This window comes from Delphinus delphis, chromosome 5, assembly GCF_949987515.2.
Source record: "Delphinus delphis chromosome 5, mDelDel1.2, whole genome shotgun sequence".
Taxonomy (NCBI): domain Eukaryota; kingdom Metazoa; phylum Chordata; class Mammalia; order Artiodactyla; family Delphinidae; genus Delphinus; species Delphinus delphis.
Window position 1 is genome coordinate 67,598,215 of NC_082687.1, and position 23,087 is coordinate 67,621,301.

Below are 23,087 nucleotides of genomic sequence, written 5' to 3' on the forward strand. Positions count from 1 at the left end.
CGCAGGCGCAGGCGCGCGGGGTGCGGCCGCGGCGGGGAGAGCGGTGGCAGCGGCGGCGGCGGTGGCCAGCGCTGGAAGATGGCGGCATCGGCGGCGGCGGCGGCAGCGGCGGCGGCTGCTGCGGCGGTGGCGGCAGCCGAGCAGGTCTGTGAGCCCCGCCGCGGCCGGGCGCTGGAGGGCCAGCGGAGGCCGGGGTGCTGCCGGCGGGGCCCGCCTAGGGCCGGCGGGGATGACTCCGCGGGGTGGGGCGGGGCGGGAGGAGCTGTCCGCAGTCCGAGATGCTGGCAAAGGCCGGGCGGGACCCCAGGCAGGGGCCCCGGGGCGGAGAAGGGGGAGCCGGCCCCGGCCCTCGGCCTGGCCTGGCTGTCCGTCGGCGAGGTGAGGAGAGGTCGCTGTCCTGAGGGCCCGGGAGGCGGCCGTGGCAGCCGGGAGCCTGGGCCAGGTCGTGCCGGGGACATGCCCTGCTCGGTGGCCAGCGAAGATGCAGGCAAAAATAACCCCAGCCAGCGATCCAAGAGCCTCCCCTGACACCAGCCAAGAAACACTCAGCTGTTGCCTGGGTGTCAGCTTGCAGCCCCTTCGTGTGTGCCATCCCCATATGCTGACATCCACGTTTCTCCTCCCGCTTTGGTGTTTGGAGACAGTCACCAATATAAAACTGTCTCCTATCCAGTTGGTTTAAAATCATTTTTTAAAATGCTTTATCAAGTATTTCCTGATCTGCATTGTAAACGGGTAACTTAGAATAATAGTTTAAAAGGCTATTTTCTTACAAAAAGCAAGCTATACATAGGCACACATGCACACACACATATATACATACCTGTAGTTACTAGGGTGATTTGTTATAATAAATATAATTTTGATAGCCACTTTTTCCCCTTAACTGTTATTTCCTTTTAAAAAGAAACTGTGGTATGATAGTTTCTTTGGGAAAGTCTCATTCTTCAACACTGCTGAAAAAATACACAAGTCAAGTAGCCAACATTCTGTTTCCAGAACTGGAAAGATTTTCTTAGGCAATTAACAGCTTTTAGAGACTTAGTAGATAGATATCACTGGAACAGTCATTCTGAGGGACATAAAAAATAAAAGACATGACATCTGCCTTCAAAGCTTAAAGTCAAACTGACAGATAAATGCAGAAAAATCAGCTAAAAATGGTAGGCAAGCTACAGGTCCTAACAATAAAATAAAATCTAAAGGAATGAGTGAAATTGAAAGGAGACAAAGCTTCTTGAAGTTGTTGAGATTAAAATTGTCCCTTGGCTTTCCTCCTGATTTATCAGTGCCCATTTTAGATGGTTCTTTTTTCATCTGCATCACCTGTTAATGCGCTTGAAGTTCCACTGAACTTCTTTTCTTGCTTTACACCTGCACTGGGCAATCTGATCCATTCCTCAATCTCTACTTCAGGGTTAGGCGTTTATGTCTCCAGCCTGAACTGAACTGAATTTTCCACAGGCACCCCAAACTCAAAAATGTTGGATTGGATCATATGCACCATTAAAAGGGTTACAGCCATCCATTCAACTTGGTTCACCTCGCCACAAATTTGGGAGCAGGGCGGGCTCAAGGGAACTCAGAAGGGACCCACATTTGGTTTAATGCTCTGCTGTCCCAAGCTTGATATTTGAGCAAAGGGCCTCACATTTTCTTTTTGCTCTGGACCCCACAAATTATGTAGCGGGTCCTACTTGGGAGTCATCTTAGATGCCTCTAAGTCACACTCACACCCAGTCAATCATCAGGTCCTTTCGGTTCTACCTCTTAAGGCTTCTCCCCAATATTCTCTTCATCTGCAGCGCCAAAGCTCAGTCAAGCCTTCATTTGGACTGTTAGAGAAACCTGTTGTTGAAATCTCCATCTCGAAACTCTTCTATTCCAGTTCATCTCTTTTTGGTTTGGTTTTGCTATAATGCAGATCTGATTATATCACTGACCCATTTGAAATCTTCAGTAGTTCCCCATTGCCTTCAGGATAAAATTCATCATTCTAGATGTGATACTTACGTCCACTCATTTTGTAGCCCCTAACCACATCTCACCTCAAGTTTTGTCCCATTCCTATACTCATCCTCTTCACCGTCCTCATAAAGCTACCAAAATTAGTTTGCAGAGATGACTTATACTCCAGTTCCCATGCTGTTCCCTCCGCCTGGAATGCCTTTCTCTGTACTTTGCTTGGCTAACTCCTGTTTGTCCTTCAAGATTGAACTGAAGCCCCAACTTTTCTTAAAAAGCTTCAACTGATGCCCCTGCTCGCTAAGTCGAGTGGCATTCCTCTTACGCACTCTTTCAGTATTGTGTGCATTGCTGTACGACAGCACTTGCCGTGTTGAACTGCAGTTGCTAGTGACCCTGTCCATCTACTCTGCTGGCCTATAGGTAAGTTTGTGGAGGGTAGCCGCTCTACCTTGCTCATCTTGGTAGTCCGGAGCCTCTGACATATAGTAACTCCAATAAATGGTAAGTGCGTCAAATGAACAGGAATTGGCAGAGAAAATTAAAGAGTGCATCTCAGGAGGGTAAGTTTTGCCCTGGCTCTCTGTTATGTAGACCTATGTTCAAACTCTGGCTAAGATTTTTAAATTGCCCACCTGTCAGCACTGTCATAAACCCATACTGTGTCTGTGAACATGAGAAGCAAGCACGCTTCCCCTAAGATATTTTACTGCTTTCGGCTGTCAAAATGCATGTTCAACTCTAAAATGTTTGAGTGTCAATGCACCCTCGTAGCTGTTGTACCCCATGCAGATATACAACCTACACAACTGTATTCGGCAACTTGTTTTGTGTTAAATCTGTTGAGTAGATTGAATTATCTTCTACAGAGCCTTTCTTACCGCTTTGTAGAATTTTAAAATTTTTGTCTGCCGCATTACTCACAATGATTATTCCTGTCTTTTTCCATTTTCCATAAGCCCTCAACCAGCCTGCTACCCGTGCCACCACAATAAGATTCCAGCTGCCCTCTCCACTCTTTCTCGGCAGATGACCTTGCCTATTACATCCCCAGGGAAAAGAAGAATTTTGGTTTTTTTTCTCTTCTTGGTGTGAACCATTTCAATGAGGTGGGAACGCATCCTTTAAGACTGGTTTCTCCTGTGCTATCACTTTTCTTTCCTATCTCCTGAAAGATCTTATTTCCCTCATTATTCTGCCCTACTCTGAGGTCTTTGACCTTTGCCCTTCTTGGCATCTTTCCCTCTGCCATCAAACATACAAGTCTTCCTGCAAAATGTTGTGAGGAGAGGATGAAGAGATACTAACAACAACAAGAACAAGCACAATTTTCCTCCAACAGTACATAATTCTTTAGTCTTCTGTGTTAACACTTCTGTCTTTCTGGACTCGAAAATAAATGCATACATGCTGGCATCCTTTCAGGACTATCCCTACTTACCAATTTGCTGCTCAGAGTTCGTATTTGAAAGTCACAGAGGCACTTCTTGACAAGTTCAGCAACACTGCACATCGTAGTTTTCTTGTATGTCTCATTTTCCACTGTTCCTGCACGTTTAAAGTTTTCCACGGGTACATCCTTGGCTTTTTATTCTCTTCCTCTATAGTGTTTTTTACAGCAAACTGATGTGGTCTCATAGATTTAATTTACCTTGAAGGTGAAGACTCTCAAATCTGTATTTCTAGTCCTGACCGACCTAATACCCCATCCCATCCTTCCCATTGCCTTTAAGGCAGGTGGTTATTTCTCAATCAGTTCAAATACAACATGTGTAAAATCGTCTCCCTGCTTCATTCCCCATATTTAAATAGTCACCATTCACTAAACATGAGGGGCTTTTTTTTTAACCTGCTACAAATTCACTTAACTCTTCTCTTGAAGTATATTTTAAATCTATCCTTTTTCATTCCACCTTAGTTTAGGCCCTCAATACTTCAGGCCTCCATTACCACAGCATCCCAACAGCCTACTTGCTCGTTTTCCTCTTTCCCGTGTCTCCTACAAATGCCCACACATTGAGCATCCTGAAACGTATGTCATTCATCTTCAGAGATTTCCAGTGACTCCCAAATCAGCAGACATAAAGACTAGAGTTTGTACCCAGATGTCCAAAAACTCACAACCTATTCTCCATTTCCAACTTGATTCTGCCTTCGTTGCCAAATTTGACCCACCTACTCCTCCTGGTTTCCCTGACAACTCCAAGCCCTCCTGTCTCTTCTCCCATGAACTCCACAGGATGTATCGTCTCAACTATTGATTTTGGCATCCGAACATACAGAGCATTTTATTGCATTGCTAACTGTTTTGTGTACCCAAATCACATTTGTAGTATCTGGAGGATAAGGATCTTGTCCTATATTTCTTTTGTATTCCTATTTATAGTATTAGTGTTTAAGCATAAAGTGCTTAATAAATGCCTATTCAATAAATTAATTTTCTCAGAGCTCTGAAAAATATGAAAATTGGGCAGTATTCCATTCTACTCCTTCCTTTTGTGTTCATGATGTACCAGATTATCACCCAAAATGTCTTTCAACCATAGTCGAAAGTCAGAGGTTCTCAAACTCTTTGGTCTCAGGTTCTCTTTATACTCTTTTTTTTTTTAAGTTTTTTTTTTTTTTTTTTAAGATGTGGACCATTTTTAAAGTCTTTATTGAATTTGTTACAATATTGCTTCTGTTTTGGTTTTTTGGCGTGAGGCATGTGGGATCTTAGCTTCCCGAACAGGGATCAAATCTGTACCCCCTGCATTGGAAGGCAAAGTCCTGACCACTGGACTGTCAGAGAAGTTCCCATCTTGATACTCTTAAAAATGACTGAGGGGGCTTCCCTGGTGGCGCAGTGGTTGAGAGTCCGCCTGCCGATGCAGGGGATGCGGGTTCATGCCCCGGTCTGGGAAGATCCCCCATGCCGCGGCGCGGCTGGGCCCGTGAGCCATGGCCGCTGAGCCTGCGCGTCCAGAGCCTGTGCTCCGCAACCGGAGAGGCCACAGCAGTGAGAGGCCCGCGTACCGCAAAAAAAAAAATGACTGAGAATCCCAAAGAGCTTTTGTTTATGTGGGTTATATCTGTTTATATTTACCATATTAGAAATTTAAATTGGGAAATTTTATAAACACAGGAGTATACAAACACACATTCCATTAGCTGTTAGAGCAATGGTGTCATCACATATGGTCATGTAGCCTCTGGAAGCTTCACTGTACAGTTGACCCTGGAATGACGCAGGGGTTAGAGGCGCTGATCCCCACACAGTCAAAAGTTCACGTATAACTTTTGACTCCCCCAAAACCTAAACTAATAGAATGCTGTTGACCAGAAGCCTTACTGGTTACCTAAACAGTCAATGAACATGTATTTTGTATGTTATATTTGTTATATACTGTATTCTTACAATAAAGTAAGCTAGAGGAAAGAAAATGTTATTAAGAAAATCATAAGGAAGGAGAAAATACATTTACAGTACTGTACTGTCTTTATCGATACCATAAATTTATGTCGTCTGTTTACAAGATGAATCATCTGTCAGCACCTACATCAATATTGTCTTATATGGTACAAAACACTGTAGATGTTATACATATTACTAACACTGGACATCAAAAATGAAAAGATAATGTGGAAAAGAAATTCATATTTATTTACGTGCATAAGGTTTCATGCATTGATAACGAAGAAGCAGCAGTATGGTTGCTTTACAGTAGCCTCGTGTAATCAGTACAATTCCTTCACAGTAGCCTAACCTATACACTAATGAAAGCATCGTAATAAGATTTTTTATGGCATAGAGTATCACAGTCATATTCATAATATCTTTTTTAAAAAACCAGTTACATGGGATGATAGGCTGATACACAATTTCTCCAGTTATGAGAGAGAGAGACTGTACAGTAATGTAATTCTTTGAAAGCAAAGTTATAAAACAGTAAGAAAACTAGCATTATTAATTTTATACTAAATATCACTAAACTTACGTATCTACATATATTTTGTGCATTCATGACGCACCTTTTTCTTAATTTTTTTGATATTTCTAGGCTACACAGTTTATCTGAAAGTTTTTTCAAATTGTTGCAAATCTCCAAATTTTTTTCCAGTATATTTACTGAAAAAAATCCACGTATAGGGCTTCCCTGGTGGCGCAGTGGTTGAGAGTCCGCCTGCCGATGCAGGGGACACGTGTTCGTGCCCCGGTCCGGGAAGATCCCACATGCCGCGGAGTGGCTAGGCCCGTGAGCCATGGTCGCTGAGCCTGCGCGTCCGGAGCCTGTGCTCCACAACGGGAGAGGCCACAGCGGTGACAGGCCCGCATACCACACACACACAAAAAAAAATCCACGTATAGGTGGACCCATGCAGTTCAAATCCATGTTGTTCAAGTGTCATCTGCATATTCATGGGAGAAGAAGAGTAAAAAAAGAAAATAACATCTTAGTGTTATTTTGAAAATAATTTGCACCCTCCAGACACTTGAAAGAGTTCAGGGGACCCCTCCAGGGCTTCCCAGCCCGTATTTTGAAAACTGCTTGTCTAGGATAATGTTAACTTTAGCCTTTTGGAGTGATGAATAAAGTGTATTAGCCTTTCCAAATTATTTTCATATAAATGAAAAACTATATACAATTAAACAAATCGTTATAAATCATTAATTAAAACAAGATTACCCACTGTAGAATGTGTATGTTAACTCTTCCCCCAAATGAGCTAGCTGTTCAGTTTACTGACAGTAGGACTATTCAAAGCAGACAGTAGAAATATGTTATCAGATGGTCACACTGAAGGTTCTTCTCTATGACCCTTCTCAGCACAGTCATGTCCTTACTTGGAGCCTGCAGCTCAACATGACTTGAGGTTTATTGGTGGAAAATATATCACTATCCAATTCAGCTTCCTTTAGTTATGAATTTGCACCTAACAAATAAATGCATCAAAAAGAGAGGGTATAGCTGCTCCATTGTGTTGTATTTTGTTTTTAGCAAAGTTCCAACGGTCCTGTAAAGAAGTCCATGCGTGAGAAGGCCGTTGAAAGAAGGAATGTCAATAAAGAGCACAACAGTAACTTTAAAGCCGGGTATATTCCAATTGATGAAGATCGCCTGCATAAAACGGGACTGAGAGGGAGAAAGGGCAATTTAGCCATCTGTGTGATTATCCTCCTGTTTATTCTGGCTGTCATCAATTTAATTGTGAGTATTTAGTACAGAATATTCTTAATTACCATGGGGAATTTTTCTTCTGTCTTTTAGTCAAATCATGGACTCTCTTCCTATCATTTTTCTCAGGACCCTCTTTCTGCTTTCTATACAGGCATACCGTGTTTTATCACACTTAGCGTTATTGCACTTTGCAGATACTGCGTTGTTTACAAATTGAAGGTTGTGGCAACCCTGCATCAAGCACATCTGTCGGTGCCATTTTCCCAACTGCATTTGCTCACTTCAGTCTCCATGTCACAGTTTGGTAATTCTCACAATATTTAAAGCTTTTTCAATATTAGTATATTTGTTATGGTGATCTGTGATCCGTGATCTTTAAAGTTACTATTGTAATGTTTTGGGGTTGCCACTAACCACATCCAGGTAAGATGGTGGATTTAATTGATAAATGTTGCGTACGTTCTGACTGCTCCATTGACTGGCCGCTGCCCGTTTCTCTCCCTCTTCTCGGACCTCCCTATTCCCTGAGATAACCCTACAATGGCCTCTAAGTGTTCAAGTGAAAGGAGGAGTTGCAGGTGTCCCTCACTTTAAACAAAAGTTAGAAATGGTTAAGCTTAGTGAGGAAGGCATGTGAAAAGCTGAGATCAGCTGAAAGCTAGGCCTCTTACGCCAAATACTTAGCCAACTTGCGAATGCAAAGGAAAGGTTCTTGAAGGAAATAAAAGTCCTACTCTAGGGAACATATGAATGATAAGAAAGCAAAACAGTCTTATTGCTGATATGGAGAAAGGTTTACTGGTCTGGGTAGAAGATCAAACCAACTACAACATTCCCTTAAGTCAAAGACAAATCCAGAGCAACGCCCTAACTCTCTTCAATTCTGTGAAGGCTGAGAGAGGTGAGGAAGTTGCAGAAGAAAAGTCTGAAGCTAGTAGAGGCTGGTTCATGAGGTTTAAGGTTTCATGCTATGAAGCCGTCTCCATAATATCAAAGTACAAGGCGAAGCAGCAAGTGCTGATGTAGAAGCTGCAGCAGCTTATCCAGAAGATCTTGCTAAGATAAGTAATGAAGGTGGCTACACTAAACAACAAATTTTCCATGCAAACAAAACAGCCTTCTATTAGAAGAAGATGCCATCTTGGACTTCCATAGCTAGAGAGGAGAAGTCAGTGCCTGGCTTCAAAGCTTCAAAGGACAGGGTGACTCTCCGTTAGGGGCTAAGGCAGCCAGTGACTTTAAGTTGAATCCAGTGCTCATTTGCCATTTGGAAAATCCTAGGGCCCATAAGAATTATGCTAAATCTACTTCTGCCTGTGCTCTATAAACGGAACAACGAAATCTGGATAACTGCACACCTGTTTACAACATAGTTTACTGAATATTTTAAGCCCACTTTTAAGATCTACTGCTCAGAAAAAAAAGATTTCTTTCAAAATATTACACCTCATGGACAATGCATTGGTCACCCAAGAGCTCTGATAGAGATGTACAATGAGATTAGTGTTGTTTTCATGCTTACTAACACAACATCCATTCTGCAGCCCACGGATCAAGCAATAATTTTGACTTTCAGGTCTTATTATTTAAGAAATACATTTTTTAAAGCTATAGCTGCCATAGATTATGATTCCTCTGATGGACCTAGGTGAAGTAAGTTGAAAAGCCTCTGGAAAGGATTCATCATTCTAGATGCCATTAAGAACATTAGCAGTTCTTGGGAAGAGGTCAAAATATCAAAGTTAACAGGAGTTTGGAAGAAGTTGATTCCAGCCCTATGGATGACTTTGAGGGGTTTAAGCCTTCAGTGGAGCAAGTAACTGCAGATGTGATAGAAATAGCAAGATAATTAGAATTAGAAGTGGAGCCTGAAGATGTGACTAAATTGCTACAATCTCATGAAAAAACTTTAAAGGATAAGGAGTTGCTTCTTACGGATGAGCAAAGAAAGTGTTTTCTTGAAATGGAATCTACTCCTGGTGGAGATGCTGTGAAGATTATTGAAATGACAATAAAGAATTTAGACTATTACATAAACTTAGTTGATAAGGCAGTGGCAGGGGCTGCCTGAGCTGCTTCCAAGCCTTAAGAATGTTTGCATCTCCGTGAAGCCCTGCTGTACCTAAGTTTACCAGGAGATTTGGGTCAGAGTGGGGTTGACGGGCTTCATCGTTTATAAAGTCAGGAGTGCTGATAAAAGCAGTAAAGCCTTGAAAGCTTCCAGTCCTACGCCTGCTCATGGTCATCATTAACCAGCTTTACTTGGATGGGACATCGGTCTGGCTGTACTGTGGGAATGTGGGACATCATGCACACTTGTAGCAGTGCCGCTGTCCTCGAGCACGAATAGACACACCTGTGAGATACCCCCTACAAAAAGAAAGAGATTAAATAAAGCAGTGGCAGGATTTGAGAGGACTGACTCCAATTTTGAGAGAAGTTCTACTGTGGCTGAAACGCTATCAAACGGCATCACATGCTACAGAGAAACCGTTCGTGGAAGGAAGAGTCAGTGCAGCAGACTTCATTGTGGTCTCACTTTAAGAAATGGCCCCAGCCACCCCAGCCATCAGTGAGCACCACCCTGGTCAGTCAGCAGCCGTCAGCGTCAAGGCAAGACCCTCCACCAGCAAAGAGATTACAACTTGCTAAACGCTCAGGTGATGGTTAGCATTTTTTAGCAAAAAAGTATTTTCTAATTAAGGTATGTACATTGGTTTTTTGGGGTTTTGGTTTTTTGGTTTTTTCAGCCGCATCGCATGGCTTGTACAGGACCTTAGTTCCCGAACCAGGGATTGAACCCCGGGACCCCGGCAGTGAGAGCGCCGAGTCCTAACCACTGGACTGCCAGGGAATTCCCTATACATAGTTTTTTTAGACATAATCCTGTTGCACACATAATAGACTACAGTATAGTGTAGCCATAAGTTTTATATGCACTTGGAAACCAAAACAGTTTGTGTGGACTTGCTTTATTGCAATATTCACGTTATTGTTGTTATCTGGAACCAAACCCACAATTTCTCTGAAGTATGCCTGTATATGTTTTATCTCTTATTGAATTTTAATGAATATTTTCTATATGAAAACTTAGTATGTTAATATTGCCACGCACTAATTTTATTTAGAAAAAAATGTTCATAGACTCTTTCCTTTAAAAGACTTAAATTTTAGGGCTTCCCACAATGCAGGAGACACGGATTCAAGCCCTGGTCCGGGAAGATCCCACATGCCACAGAGCAACTAAGCCCGTGCGCCACAACTACTGAACCTGTGTTCTAGAGCCCGTGCTCCACAACAAGAGAAGCCACTGCAATGAGAAACCCGCACACCGCAACGAAGAGTAGCCCCCGCTCGCCAGCAACAAAGACCCAATGCAACCAAAAATAATTGATTAATTAATTAATTAATTTTAAAAAATAAAATAAAAATAAAAGACAACTTTTTAAAGGTTAGAGTCAACTCAATAGAAGAGACCTTTCCCAAGATGATTTTACTGCCTTCATCTCTCCTAAAAATATACTCCTTCCTGTTTTCATTCAACTTTTCCAAAATTTGCTCTTGCCTCCTCAGCTAGATTTTAAAATTGTAAACCTTGGATGGCAGTAAAGCGTTATATTTTGTAGTCCTAAATCTCTGTTATAAAAGAATGAAAGGATATGAGGTAGACTGGTTTACACTAAGGTGTGAGGAACTGGTGTGTTGCCTTTTCCAAAGATATTTGCTTTCTTAAAGAAAGGGGTTAAATTTGAACCCCTCTGGCATGTGTGTGGATAGATATTTTCAGAGAGTGATTATTGGTATCCCTGAGACCAATCATGAACATGGATGCAGCAGTTCTAACGTAATTTCACTTACTACTGTATTTTTTTACTTCTAATACTCTCAAACCAGTCCATTGTATTTTATGTACATCCAAAACATTTGTGTCTAATTCTTCACTTAAATCAAAAAGAGCTGATACTGTAAATAGCTTTACTAGGAGCACATGTTCTGAATTTATTTTATTTTAGAAATTTATTTTTTTGGAAAGTTATGGTTAAGATGGAAAAAAAAAAAAAAAAAGACATTTTCATCCCCTTCTGCTTTAAAAGCTGATCCTTAGGTGACAATGTCAAGAATCAGAAATACCTTGGAAGAAAGTGGGAGGCAACCGAAATCCTGAACCGTAACATATGAAGACAAAAAGGAGGAGGAGTGGCAAATAACTTACTAGAGAAGAGAAACTGCATGTTGGGGGAGAGGGTTGCAGGGGGCATTGGTGGAAGTGTCTTGCAGAATCCTGAAAAGCCTCAGGAACTGGAAGTACAAGTGCCTTGAAAAGTAGGAGTGAAGGGGGAACTGAAAACAGAGAGCTTGTTTGAAAAGTCCATAGAAGAAGGCATGCAATCCCCAGCCTCCCTCTCCTTCCAGGCAGCAGTTAGGCAGCCAGCCCTCCTAACCCCACACTGAACCAGAGGGGATTCTTTCTGCCTGAGGATATTGCCAAGAGGAGGGTAGGGATGGGTTTCCACACTGAAGGCAGGAAAGTCTGTATCCTGAGCACTGAGGCTCCCGTATCCTCATCCTCCAGCTCCAGCTCCCTGTACCAGCCTTACATCCCGCAGCAAGAGATAAAATAGCCTGCTCTGGAGAAACTGAAGAACATAGAGAAAAAACCTGAAGATACACTTGGCAGGTCCCTGTGAAAAAGCCACCTAATCTCCCTACTGTGAAGCCTGTCAGTCACAAGTGCCACCCCACCCAGAGAACTTTCCCTGAACTTTTTATAACCGCTCTGTTAACTATGAACACAGAGCCACCAGGGATCAGTAGATTTTTATGGAAAGCTCCCAGAATTGAGAAATGATTGAGACCAAAAGCACCCAAACCATGGGGAAAGTGGGCATTCAGGGAAATGGGGAAAGTGCAACAAATGACAGGAAACTTAAAAGAATTAAAGCACACAATCAATAGCTTCAGAGAAGTCAGAGGATATTGCATCCATTAAACAAGGATACTGTGCCATTAAAAAGAAGCAGTTAAAGAATATGGAAGAACTCATAGAAATACACATACATGGATGGATGGATGGATAGATAGATAGACATTGGAAGATAAAAGAAAATCTTCCACAAAGTTCAACTAAATCAAAGAATGAATCCAGGAACATTCTGTTAATTGGAGTTTTAGAAAGAGAGAAGAAAAAACACAATGGGAAGAAAGTTATCAAATAAATAAACCAAGAAAGATTCCTATGACAGGTTGAAAACTACCATTCTGGATCCAGCATCTGTATAAAAAAAAAAGACTCACACCAAGGCTATTACTGTGAAATTTAAGAAGACCAGGAATAAAGAGATGATCCTAAACTCTTCCAGAGAATTAAAAAAACGGGTTTTGTATAAAGAACACAAAATCAGAGTGGCATCGGACCCTGTCAAAAGCAGTGCTGGAAACTAGGAGGCAAGAAAGCAAGGACCTTCAAGATTCAGAGAGAAAATAATTTCAAATCTAGAAATGCATACCAAGCTAAACTCTCAGTCAAACGTGAGGAATTACAGAGACATTGTTTTAGCCACGCACACTCTCAAAAAATATTTCACATACATTCTTTTTAAAGAAGCCCCGGGACAATGTGCTCTACCAAAAGAAGGTACTAAACCGAGAATGTTCAAGACAAGGATACCGGAAACTGGGTATCCTGCATGGGAGAAAGACGAAAGGAAGTTCCAGCAGGAAAGTGAATGGAAAGCTCGTGGTTATAGCCGTGCGACAGACCCAGAGGGCAGGAGCTCAGACTGGAGCAAGAAGATGAGGGTTCGTTCCGGAAAGATTTCCTGGGAGAGGCAAATAGAGCTAATACATTTTCTGGGAGGTTTGGACTTTTAGAACATTTTATTGAGAGACATTTTACAGAAATGTTGGAGAGTTTTAAAAAACTTAGTCTGATTTTCAAAGAAACTAAGCAAATGAAAGAAGGACAAATATTAAACTCTGAAAGACACAAAGTACAAGAAGGGAGCTGCCATCATAGTGCAGTATTTGGCTTAGCAGTGAACAATATCTACATTGTTGTAATACTGAAAATACTGAACATGGATTTAACCAAAACTTGAGATTGGAGTTGGAGGAGAAGAAATATAAATGAGCTAAGATTCTCATCTGCTAAAATAGGAAATTGATAGATACAACCTAAAATTGATCAGTGAAGAAATAACATATACTTATTATTTAGAAATATGGAGATAAATTCTAGACGAAATGGCTAAGATTGTTGAAAGTGGTTGTTCTGGGACGAGGTATAGGGGAGGTAGAAGAAATAAACTAATTTTTTTTTTTTAATTATAGAACCTTTAGCACTTTTTTTTTTTTTTTTTTGGCGGTACGCGGGCCTCTCACTGTTGTGGCCTCTCGCGTTGCAGAGCACAGGCCCCAGATGCACAGGCTCAGTGGCCATGGCTCATGGGCCTAGCCGCTCTGCGGCATGTGGGATCTTCCTGGACCGGGGCACGAACCCGTGTCCCCTGCAACGGCTGGCAGACTCTTAACCACTGCGCCACCAGGGAAGCCCACCTTTAGCACTTTTTGACTTTTAGTTATTGGTATGTAATACCTTGATAAAAATAAAATTGGTTTTGTTTGTAAGTGGAAAGCCAATTGATGTGTTCATCTCATTGATGAAACATTTTAGGAAGTTTAATCCTTTAGCAACTACCTTTCCTATTTGTTTACTGATTATGTTAAATGTATGCTACCTATTAACAGTGGGCTTGATTTCTTTTTTAGGTAACACTTGTTATCTGGGCTGTGATTCGCATTGGACCAAATGGCTGTGACAGCATGGAGTTTCATGAAAGTGGTCTGCTTCGATTTAAGCAAGTGTCTGACATGGGAGTTATACACCCTCTTTATAAGAGCACAGTAGGAGGAAGGCGAAATGAAAATTTAGTCATCACTGGCAACAACCAACCTGTAAGTAACCACATTAATTGAGGAACATTAGAGCAAAATTCTTCGTAAAAACCTAGAGTTGATTACTGGAAATGGATGTTTTCCTTTAAAGAAAATTCATAATATATTTAATAATATTGTTGGTCTTCTCATCCATCTATTAATGTTAGATACTTTCTTAATATTCTAGATTTTGTCCCATGGTAGCATTTTCTGGGATAGATATAATTACTGTAAGAATACATAGTTTACTCTTTTCTCCTCCATATGAGGAAACCATTTAAAAAAGCACCTTCCCAGGTTAGAATACCCTCTACTCTCTGGGAGTCTGGAAGAGAATATGCCAGTCTAGTCAGTGGCAACCCCTGTCAAGTGGCTACTATAACGTAGGTTTTCAACTGACCAGAACCTCAAGGAGGCATCCTTACTGCCCCTGCCCGTCTTAGCTCTGGGTCCCTGTGCTCTGCGACCATCTGTGTCTGCCAAGCATTACAGCAAATAAGCATGTTAAGCCCTCGTTTTAAAGGACTCTTCTCCCAAGTGGGTGGAGGGAGTCAGAGAGAGGCAGTTAAAATCATTAGGCGTTAAGCCTGCTATTGTAGAGTTTTTTTAGAATGTTCTTGATGAATTTTGGATGCAGTCTTGTTCGAAAACATATTCATGATAAAGTGTTTTTCTGAAGATTGTTTTTCAGCAAGGGACGACAAAGCTCAGTGTAGAAAAGAACAAAACTTCTATCATAAGTGACATTGGTGTGCAGTTTTTCGACCCAAGGACTCAAAATATCTTATTCAGCACAGACTATGAAACTCATGAGTTTCATTTGCCAAGTGGAGTGAAAAGTTTGAATGTTCAAAAAGCATCTACTGAAAGGGTATGATTTATTTTCCTTGCTTTTATTAATGGAAGAGAATTATTATCTAAAGTTACAAAGTGTGTGAGGTGGGGGGCAGGGGCAGCTTTACTGATAAAATGCTATGAATGAAGTGACCAGAACAGCAGAAAGGATTAGTTCTAGATTTGTCATCAACTAGTTTATGTGACCATTATCAAATCATCTCTCTTTATCTCTACATGTGTGAAATGTGAATTAAAACACTTGCTTTCATATTTTGTCATTGAAACGCCTCCTCCCCTATCTCTAATACTAATCCACACTTTAATTTAGAAACTCTTCATCACTACTTTTTTTTTTAATCTTCAGATTACCAGCAATGCTACTAGTGATTTAAATATAAAAGTTGATGGGCGTGCTATTGTGCGTGGAAATGAAGGAGTATTCATTATGGGCAAAACCATTGAATTTCGCATGGGTGGTAATATGGAGTTAAAGGCTGTGAGTATTTTTTGATTTTAAGAGAATTTTTAGATCCTTGGGTACATAAGTCCTTATGTAGAAAAAGAGTTATGAAAAATGATAATGTAGTTGTATTTTTCGGACATGAAAAGATGTTCAAAATGGATTATGAAGTGAAAGAAAGTTATAGAACAATCTGTGAAATATCTCATCTTTATTTTTCAGATTATGTGTATGTTTATAGAAACCTAGAAGGGTATGCCAAAATGTCAACAATGGTTAGTTATGGGTAGCAGGGTAACAGATGATTTTCATTTTATTTCTGTTTGCCTGTTATTTTCTAAATTTTTTTTTTTGCATAATGATACCTGTGTTATTTTAAAAGGCAAACAAACAAACAAGCAAAAAGCTTCCAAAAGAGAATTCTCAGTATGCATGCCCTGAAGTTGATAGGGTTTTTTTCAGTTAAAGATTTTTCACATCTCTTCGTGGGTTTTGTGTCTAGTGATGTGAAAATCAATTAGCAAATATATTAAATGTATTTTTAATTATACATCTATTATTAATTGTAAAGAAAAAGATTTTGCCTTTATTATACCTGTTGAAAAGTAAACTTTTCTTTGTGCCTCACAGATTATATCTGAACTTTAATAAGTAACATATTTCATTTAAGGGGGCCATAAGTTCGAAAACATTTTACCTGCTCACAATTCTGGTCAAAGTATATTTATTCAAAATGTCTTTGGGCATCTGCTCTATGCTACCTAATTAAAGCTAATTAAATTTGTGCTACTAAGCATTAAATGACAAAAGTTAAACCTAAGGACTTATAAAATAGTTCTTTCCTTTTAAAAAATTTAATCATAGTTCTTGAAGGAAAAAACTTTAAAAAATTAAGTTCTTTCACTTTCATAAATATATTTTCCCCCTGAAGAATATGTTCCAATCTCTAAATAGTAAACATGAACATAAAATGTGATTCTTGCCAGAAACTCAATAGTAGTGCTGAGTATTGTTTGCCTACATTGTAGAAAGAAGCCATTCCTCTGAGAGAATAATAGTGTTGAAGAATGGTCACAGTGGGGCTGTTGTTCTCTGCATCAGAAACTCAAAGCAGCAAGAGATGTGATTGATTGTTTATAACCATTAGCAAGTCACCTAAATCTTTTAAGTTTTTCCACCTGAAAATTCTACCTGTTGTTAATATGACATACTTTGAAATACATAAACACACATATCAGTTTCTCCACAGTTAAAAAAAAATAAACCAGTATTGGAAAGATAATTAGCTTTATAATTCAGCTAATATCAGAGGTTAGTTTTTAAGTGTATGGCTAGTCATTAGAAAGAATTTTATCAATCAAACTCCTTTTTTAAAAAAACTGCTAAGACAAATATTATATCACTTATATGTGGACTCTAAGAAACAGTACAAATGAATCTATATACAAAATAGAAACAGACTCACAGACATTAAAAACAAATTTATGGTTACCAAAGGGGAAAGGAAGGCAGGGAGGGATAAATTAGGAGAATGGGATTAACAGATACAAACTACTATATATAAAACAGATAAGCAACAAGAATTTAATAACCTATAATGGAAAATAACCTGAAAAAAAATATATATGACTGAATCACCTTGATGTACACCTGAAACGGATACAATATTGTAAATTAACTATACTTCAATTTAAAAAAAAAAAACACCTACTTTAGCAGTTTAAAGAAAGTAAAATTACATAACCACAAGATGGCAGCGTTAGAACAAAATTTGAAAATTCCATATACTATCACTACATAGTCAGTTAGCCGTTTCCATTACTTCATCATCAACTTTCGTTGCTTTAAATACCCTCTATAAGCTGATGACTCTCAACTTTGGAACTCCTTCTTTCTCCTCTGAACTAAGTAAGATTCACATATCCAGCTGCCTTCTTACCTGTCCACTTCAATATCTAATAGGCATCTCAAACTCAACAAGTCTAAAGTCTTCATATCCTCCTTCCCTCCCCAAACATGCATTTCTTTCAGTGTTCCCATCTTGTACCCATTATTTCGTCAGCAAAGCCTCTGGGCTCTACCTTCAGAAGATGTACAGAGTCTGGCTGATTCTCACCACCACCACCACACCATGGTGTAAACCAGCATCGTTTCCTGCCTGCACTGCTAGAATAGCCTCCAAAGTGGTCTCCCTGCTTCGTCTTTCACCCCTGTATTCAGTTCTCTGTACAGCAGCCAGAGCGATCCTTTTTAAAAGATCGTCACTTCTCTGTTCAGAACCTTCCAAATGGCTTCCCGTCTGATTCAGAATAAAAGCCAAAGTCCATACCCTGGCCTTATATGTCTGGCCCCTAGTTATTTCTTTGACTCATCTCCTACCTACCAGTCGACTCCCTCTCTCTGTCCTTGAACCACTCTGGCCTCCTCTCTGTTCCTAGAACACAAGGCACATCCTCACCTTGGGGCCTTTGCGTATGTGCTTTCCTCTGCCCAGTTACCCACATGCCCTAGTCCCTCATGTCATCCAGTTTCCATCAGACTGTGACCTTACCAGAGAGGCCTTCCCTGACCATCCTCTGGTCGCTCTCTCTCCACTCACCCTGACTTGCTTTTCTCAGATGATGTCCTGTTTGTTATACCTCTTCAGGTGTTTGTTGTCTGCCCCTCCCCAGTAAATGGGGATTTGGACTTTGCCTGTCTGTTGACTACTGCATCCCCAGCGCCTAGAATAGTATCTGACACATAGGAGACCTTTAATAATTATTTGTTGAATGAATGAAAAGAAGAAAAGGGAAGAAGGGAGAGAGAGGGTTAGGAGTTCCAAAAAAGAGAGGGTCTGCAATACAAGAATGTTCCTGGGATAGTGGGCTTGAAGAAGAGAACTTCCAGGCAGTTTTCTTTGAGTGCCTGGGCTTCAAAATTGTATGGTTTGAATCTTCATTTATGGTGTCACACAAAAACATTGGAAATTCAAATTACTTTTCTCTAGGAGAAAAACAGTCTTTTTCTTCTTAGCGTCTGAAATGTATTAATCAGCAACTTGGTCAAAACTCTCTTAGGAAATAATAAATGAAAATGATCTGAGACTTCATCAGTATTCGTCTTATTGTGCACTTAGGAATTTTGATATAATTTTTAACTAATTGAGAAATAAATTGTGTTAACAAGTGTACTGATATACATTGTGAACAGTTACTAAGAGGTCACTAGGTGAATTTTGATTGGTTTAGGGTTTTCGTTGTTGTTGTTTCGGTCATGACTTTTTCTTGCTGCCTTCTATTCTTGCTAATATTTCAGTGAGTGTTGTTCATTAATCTTGTTCTCGCCCTACTTGTGGATGCAAACAGGCCATATATGAGTTTTCTCCTGATAGGAAAACAGCATCATCCTGAATGGAACTGTGGTGGTCAGCACAACTCGCCTCCCTAGTTCCTCCAGCGGAGACCAGTTTGGTGGTGGTGACTGGGTGCGCTACAAGCTCTGTATGTGCGCTGACGGAACCCTCTTCAAAGTACAGGTGACGGGCCAGAACATGGGCTGCCAGACCTCAGACAACCCCTGTGGAGACACTCACTAGAAGAACCCGAGAGGGCGTCAGTAGGTTCAGATCGTGACTTGACTTTTTTTTTTTCAGAGTAGGCATGCAAATCATGTTTTTACAGAGTTTGTGATAACTCGTAATTATTTTATCTGCAGAGCACTGCTGTATCTATTATATAGTCTCCATGTTTAAAATAGTCTCAGAGAGCCTAAATTCTAATACATTTCATTAAGTTGCACTGATCTTCAATTTACAGTTCTCTAAAACAATTAAGAGAAGTGAATACAATCAATATTAATCTTTAAAGAAGTGTTTTTAAAATGCCACTTTTCCTTGTCTAAAGGCTAAAGGTCTGAAGCAACTGTTTAGACTCACTGTAAGTAAGCTTTTGGTAACTAATGGGGATAGACCCACTTAAGACGTTTAAAGGTACACCATCAGTAAATGTTACATGCTCTGTCTTTTGGCTTCTAAGAGGAAAGACAGATTGTTTTTTTTTTTTCTTTGCGGTACGCGGGCCTCTCACCGATGCGGCCTCTCCCGCTGCGGAGCACAGGCTCTGGACGCGCAGACTCAGCGGCCATGGCTGACGGGCCCAGCCGCTCCGCGGCACGTGGGATCCTTCCGGACCGGGCAGGAACCCACATCCCCTGCATCAGCAGGCGGACTCTCAACCACTGCGCCACCAGGGAAGCCCGGAAAGACAGATTTTTAGTGCATTGACTTTCAGCCGTATTCTCACATGCAAGTGAGGTCGTTAAAGAACTTCGCATATGGGAGTTAGTAAGAAACTATGGTTCCTTAGTTTTGCACTAGGAAGAAAATACTCTAATAGAATGTATACTCATTAAATATTGGTAAATATTGTGCTCGCAATGTGGTAGAAATTAAAGCACCATCTCAGCTTTAACTGTTAAATGATGATAGCTGTCATGTATTGAGCATCTTACAGTGCTAGGCATTGTCCTAGGCATTGCACATGGAATGTCTCTAATTCACACCACAACTCTATAAGCAGGTGTTGTTATCCCAGTTTACCCATTAGGAAACTGAGGTTCAGAGAAGTTAAGAAACTTGCCTAATGTTACAGAGGAAATAGCAGAGTTGGGGTTGGAATTCAGGTGTGACTCAAACCTAGATGAACCTGTTTCTAAATACCGCATTCTTTTCACTATCTGCGCTGGAGTTTTAATTATTTAAAACTCTGCAAAGATGAACAAAGACTAATTCAGACTTACCTAGGCAGATAAGAAACAAAAAAACAGGTATGCTTACTCTAATTAAAAGGAAATAAATCAATCTCAGTCAAAAAACTGACCAATCACTGTCAGATTTTAAATTTTCTTAAGCCAATTCTAAAATATATTATAGAGAGATCAAATTGGCCTGGTTGTGGGTTACCCCCGTTTCCCAACTGGGGTACCTGAATGGGTAAAAGGGTTGCCAAGATATGTATACCCTCAGCCCTCGGGGCAGCACAGTGGGACATGGGGAGGCCATGCCCCAGACGAGTCCTGCTGGCCCAGAATGGCTGGTGGATTTACCCCAGCAAGCCAGACAAATATTACCCTTTTTAATATGTGCCGTACCTTGAAAAAAGTCAGGAAGCACTGGACTAAAGGGTACTAATGCAGGAGATAATATAAGTAATTTTCACGGAAGTATGAGATTGACCTCTGCTCCTAACATCACCACCCGTTATAATGTTTTACAACCCTCAAGCCAGTTGATTTTTAAGGTGTTTTATATTTGACCTGAAAGGAACTCGCTGGTATTATTAAGATACACACGACATCAGGAAGAGAGACCTCAAAGTAGTGTGCTGTAAAATAGGCAGAAGAGATAACCCCATTCTGCATTCAAGTATAATATTCTGTCCTTGCCAGTTTGAACGATACAGATAGGAAAATCGATACAAAAAAAAAATTTGCATTCAATATTGTCAAAGTTCTGTCTGATAGAAAAACCAAATACTTTAGAGATTATGAGTAGTCATTAAAGTATACTAAAGTGGAGATTGACTTACTACCTGCTACTGAGTGAAGTTATTTTTTAAGTGAAGAAAAAAAGAGAGTGAAATTTATGACCTCTGGGTGTTATTTGTTGTAGTGATATTCAGAGCCCATATGAATGTATTCAGTATCATTTAATATCTGAATAATGTTCAGAAAAAATCCATTGGAATATTCGTTCAGATGCTCAGTGTATTTGTAAATTTTACATTCATTACTTGTCTGCTCTATTTAGATTTGTTTTGAAAGTTTGTTTAGATAAATATTTTTTACAAAAACCACAGAACACTATGTTACAAAGTATTATTTATTGAATGTAATTCATGAAATAATCTATTTTTACTCCTCTTTGAGAAATACTTGTTTTTGATACATCTCCATTAAGTGCTTTGGACATGAGAGAATATTTTGATGTTTTTACAGAACTGATTGTTAAGGTAACAGGTATAGTAATTTAGGACACTTCACAGGTAGCTTTTGCTTTTTCATTGAAATGTAGACCTGGGAAATTCCCTGGGAAGCAGAACAAGAACAAACTGTCCATTTTACCTGTGACCTGTTTAGCATAACAGTAAAGCCTCAGCTACTCATTCTCACCATCAGATGCTATTTTTCTATAAACTGAATTGTTAACTTTGCCTCTTCTGCTGTCATTCCTCCCCTCCATCAAGCGCTGATATGACAAGCAACAGACTTGGGGGAGGTAGAGGACAAAGACAGGATCCCCGGAGATGGGGCAGACACATGCTTGTTTAAATAACTACAGTCCTTCAGAGGTGGATGATAATGACATGGGGGACAAATGAAATGAAAGCAAGGTATCTTAGGGGCTCTCTAATGGGCAGGTAGGAAGAATGCAAAAACTATACACAGTAGGGACTGTATGTGTGCTCTGTAATATTTAAAAATATACTTATTTGTATTCTTTTTGCATTGAAAAAACAAATTGTGTCTGATAGTTTTGAATGAAAAGTGGAAGTTCTACGTGATAGTTTTGAATGAAAAGTGGAAGTTCTACCTAGTTTTTGAGTGAGTTTTTTTAAAGATCATGAGAATGTTACGGTGCTAAACTTGACAAAAAAAAAAAAAGAGAACATTGAAATGCTGATAATTTTAGTAATCTTTTTTAAAGCACTGAGGGGGCAAAGATTACAAATTATGCCATAGAAAAATAAACCTATAAATGTGTCGAGTTACCAATTTGACTTTCAGTTGATTCAGTTTGTAATAACTATTAATGACCTCTGTTTACAATAAAGATTCTGTAAAATTGTTTGCTGTTAATTTTTTAATTGTTAAAATAGTAGCAGGTTTCTACTTACTCATATAAACGTGCTGAATGTAAATACAGCTTGAGAATTGGACGCTGCCAGTATTTATGTAATCTCTCTGGAATCCTTGAGCTCAAAGTTAGAAGTTGTACAGACCCAGTCTGGAAACTCCTACCCTCTGCATTGCAGAAGGCCTCTCTCTGTTGGCTTTTCCCCCAGTATCCCAGGGGAATGTGCACTGTTGTCTGTTGCTGTCACCTCTGCAAGAGGCCAGAGCTTGGAGATGAAAGGGTTGAAGGTTTGCCACAGGGCAGGCTCCAGGGCAGATGGGTGGAGCCTCAAAGGCTCAAGTCTAAAATCCCCACCTGGCTTGATTCAGAGAGAGAGCCATCTGAAAAATCCCTAAGGACCAAAGGTATGCCTTAGAAACAGTGTTACTGTTGTGTTCTTTCTACATCTTAGCAAAACTAGCCTCTCCTGCTTTTTTTCTTCTAACTATTGTAACTTCTCTTTCTTTTATATAGGAATGAACTCTTCATTTCCTTTCTACTTTGTTTTTTCTACTGCCTTCTCCCTGTCTCACTGTCTGACACACCCAGTATTTCTGCTTCCTCATACTTCAGCTTGAATATGTCCATTTAAAGATTTACATTCCACGTAATTGTCTCCAATATCCTCAGAAAATTTTTCTAGAGTTCTCAGGTGTTCCTTACCTAATACATATAACTTTGTTTTGTATATATATAATATTTTTTAAAATTTACAAACGAATACCTTTCACTTTATGCCATGAGATTATCCTTATCTAGCTGTTTTGAACTCAAAACTGTTAGTTATAGATAAATCTCTTCAACTTAGAAAGAATCAGGTCAGTGAAGGTCTTACTTAAGTCCCCTTAAGAAGTTT

General features: G+C 40.0%; 1 protein-coding gene across 1 annotated transcript; it reads left to right on the forward strand.

The window, feature by feature from the left end:
- Nucleotides 1-36: 36 nt before the first annotated feature.
- SGCB (sarcoglycan beta) lies at nt 37-22,182 on the forward strand. The gene is made up of 6 exons (XM_060012562.1): nt 37-144; nt 6,945-7,154; nt 13,893-14,078; nt 14,740-14,931; nt 15,262-15,393; nt 18,731-22,182. Exons 1-6 carry the CDS (start codon nt 79-81, stop codon nt 18,932-18,934), a joined length of 990 nt encoding a protein of 329 aa, XP_059868545.1. The 5' UTR covers nt 37-78; the 3' UTR covers nt 18,935-22,182.
- Nucleotides 22,183-23,087: the final 905 nt, after the last annotated feature.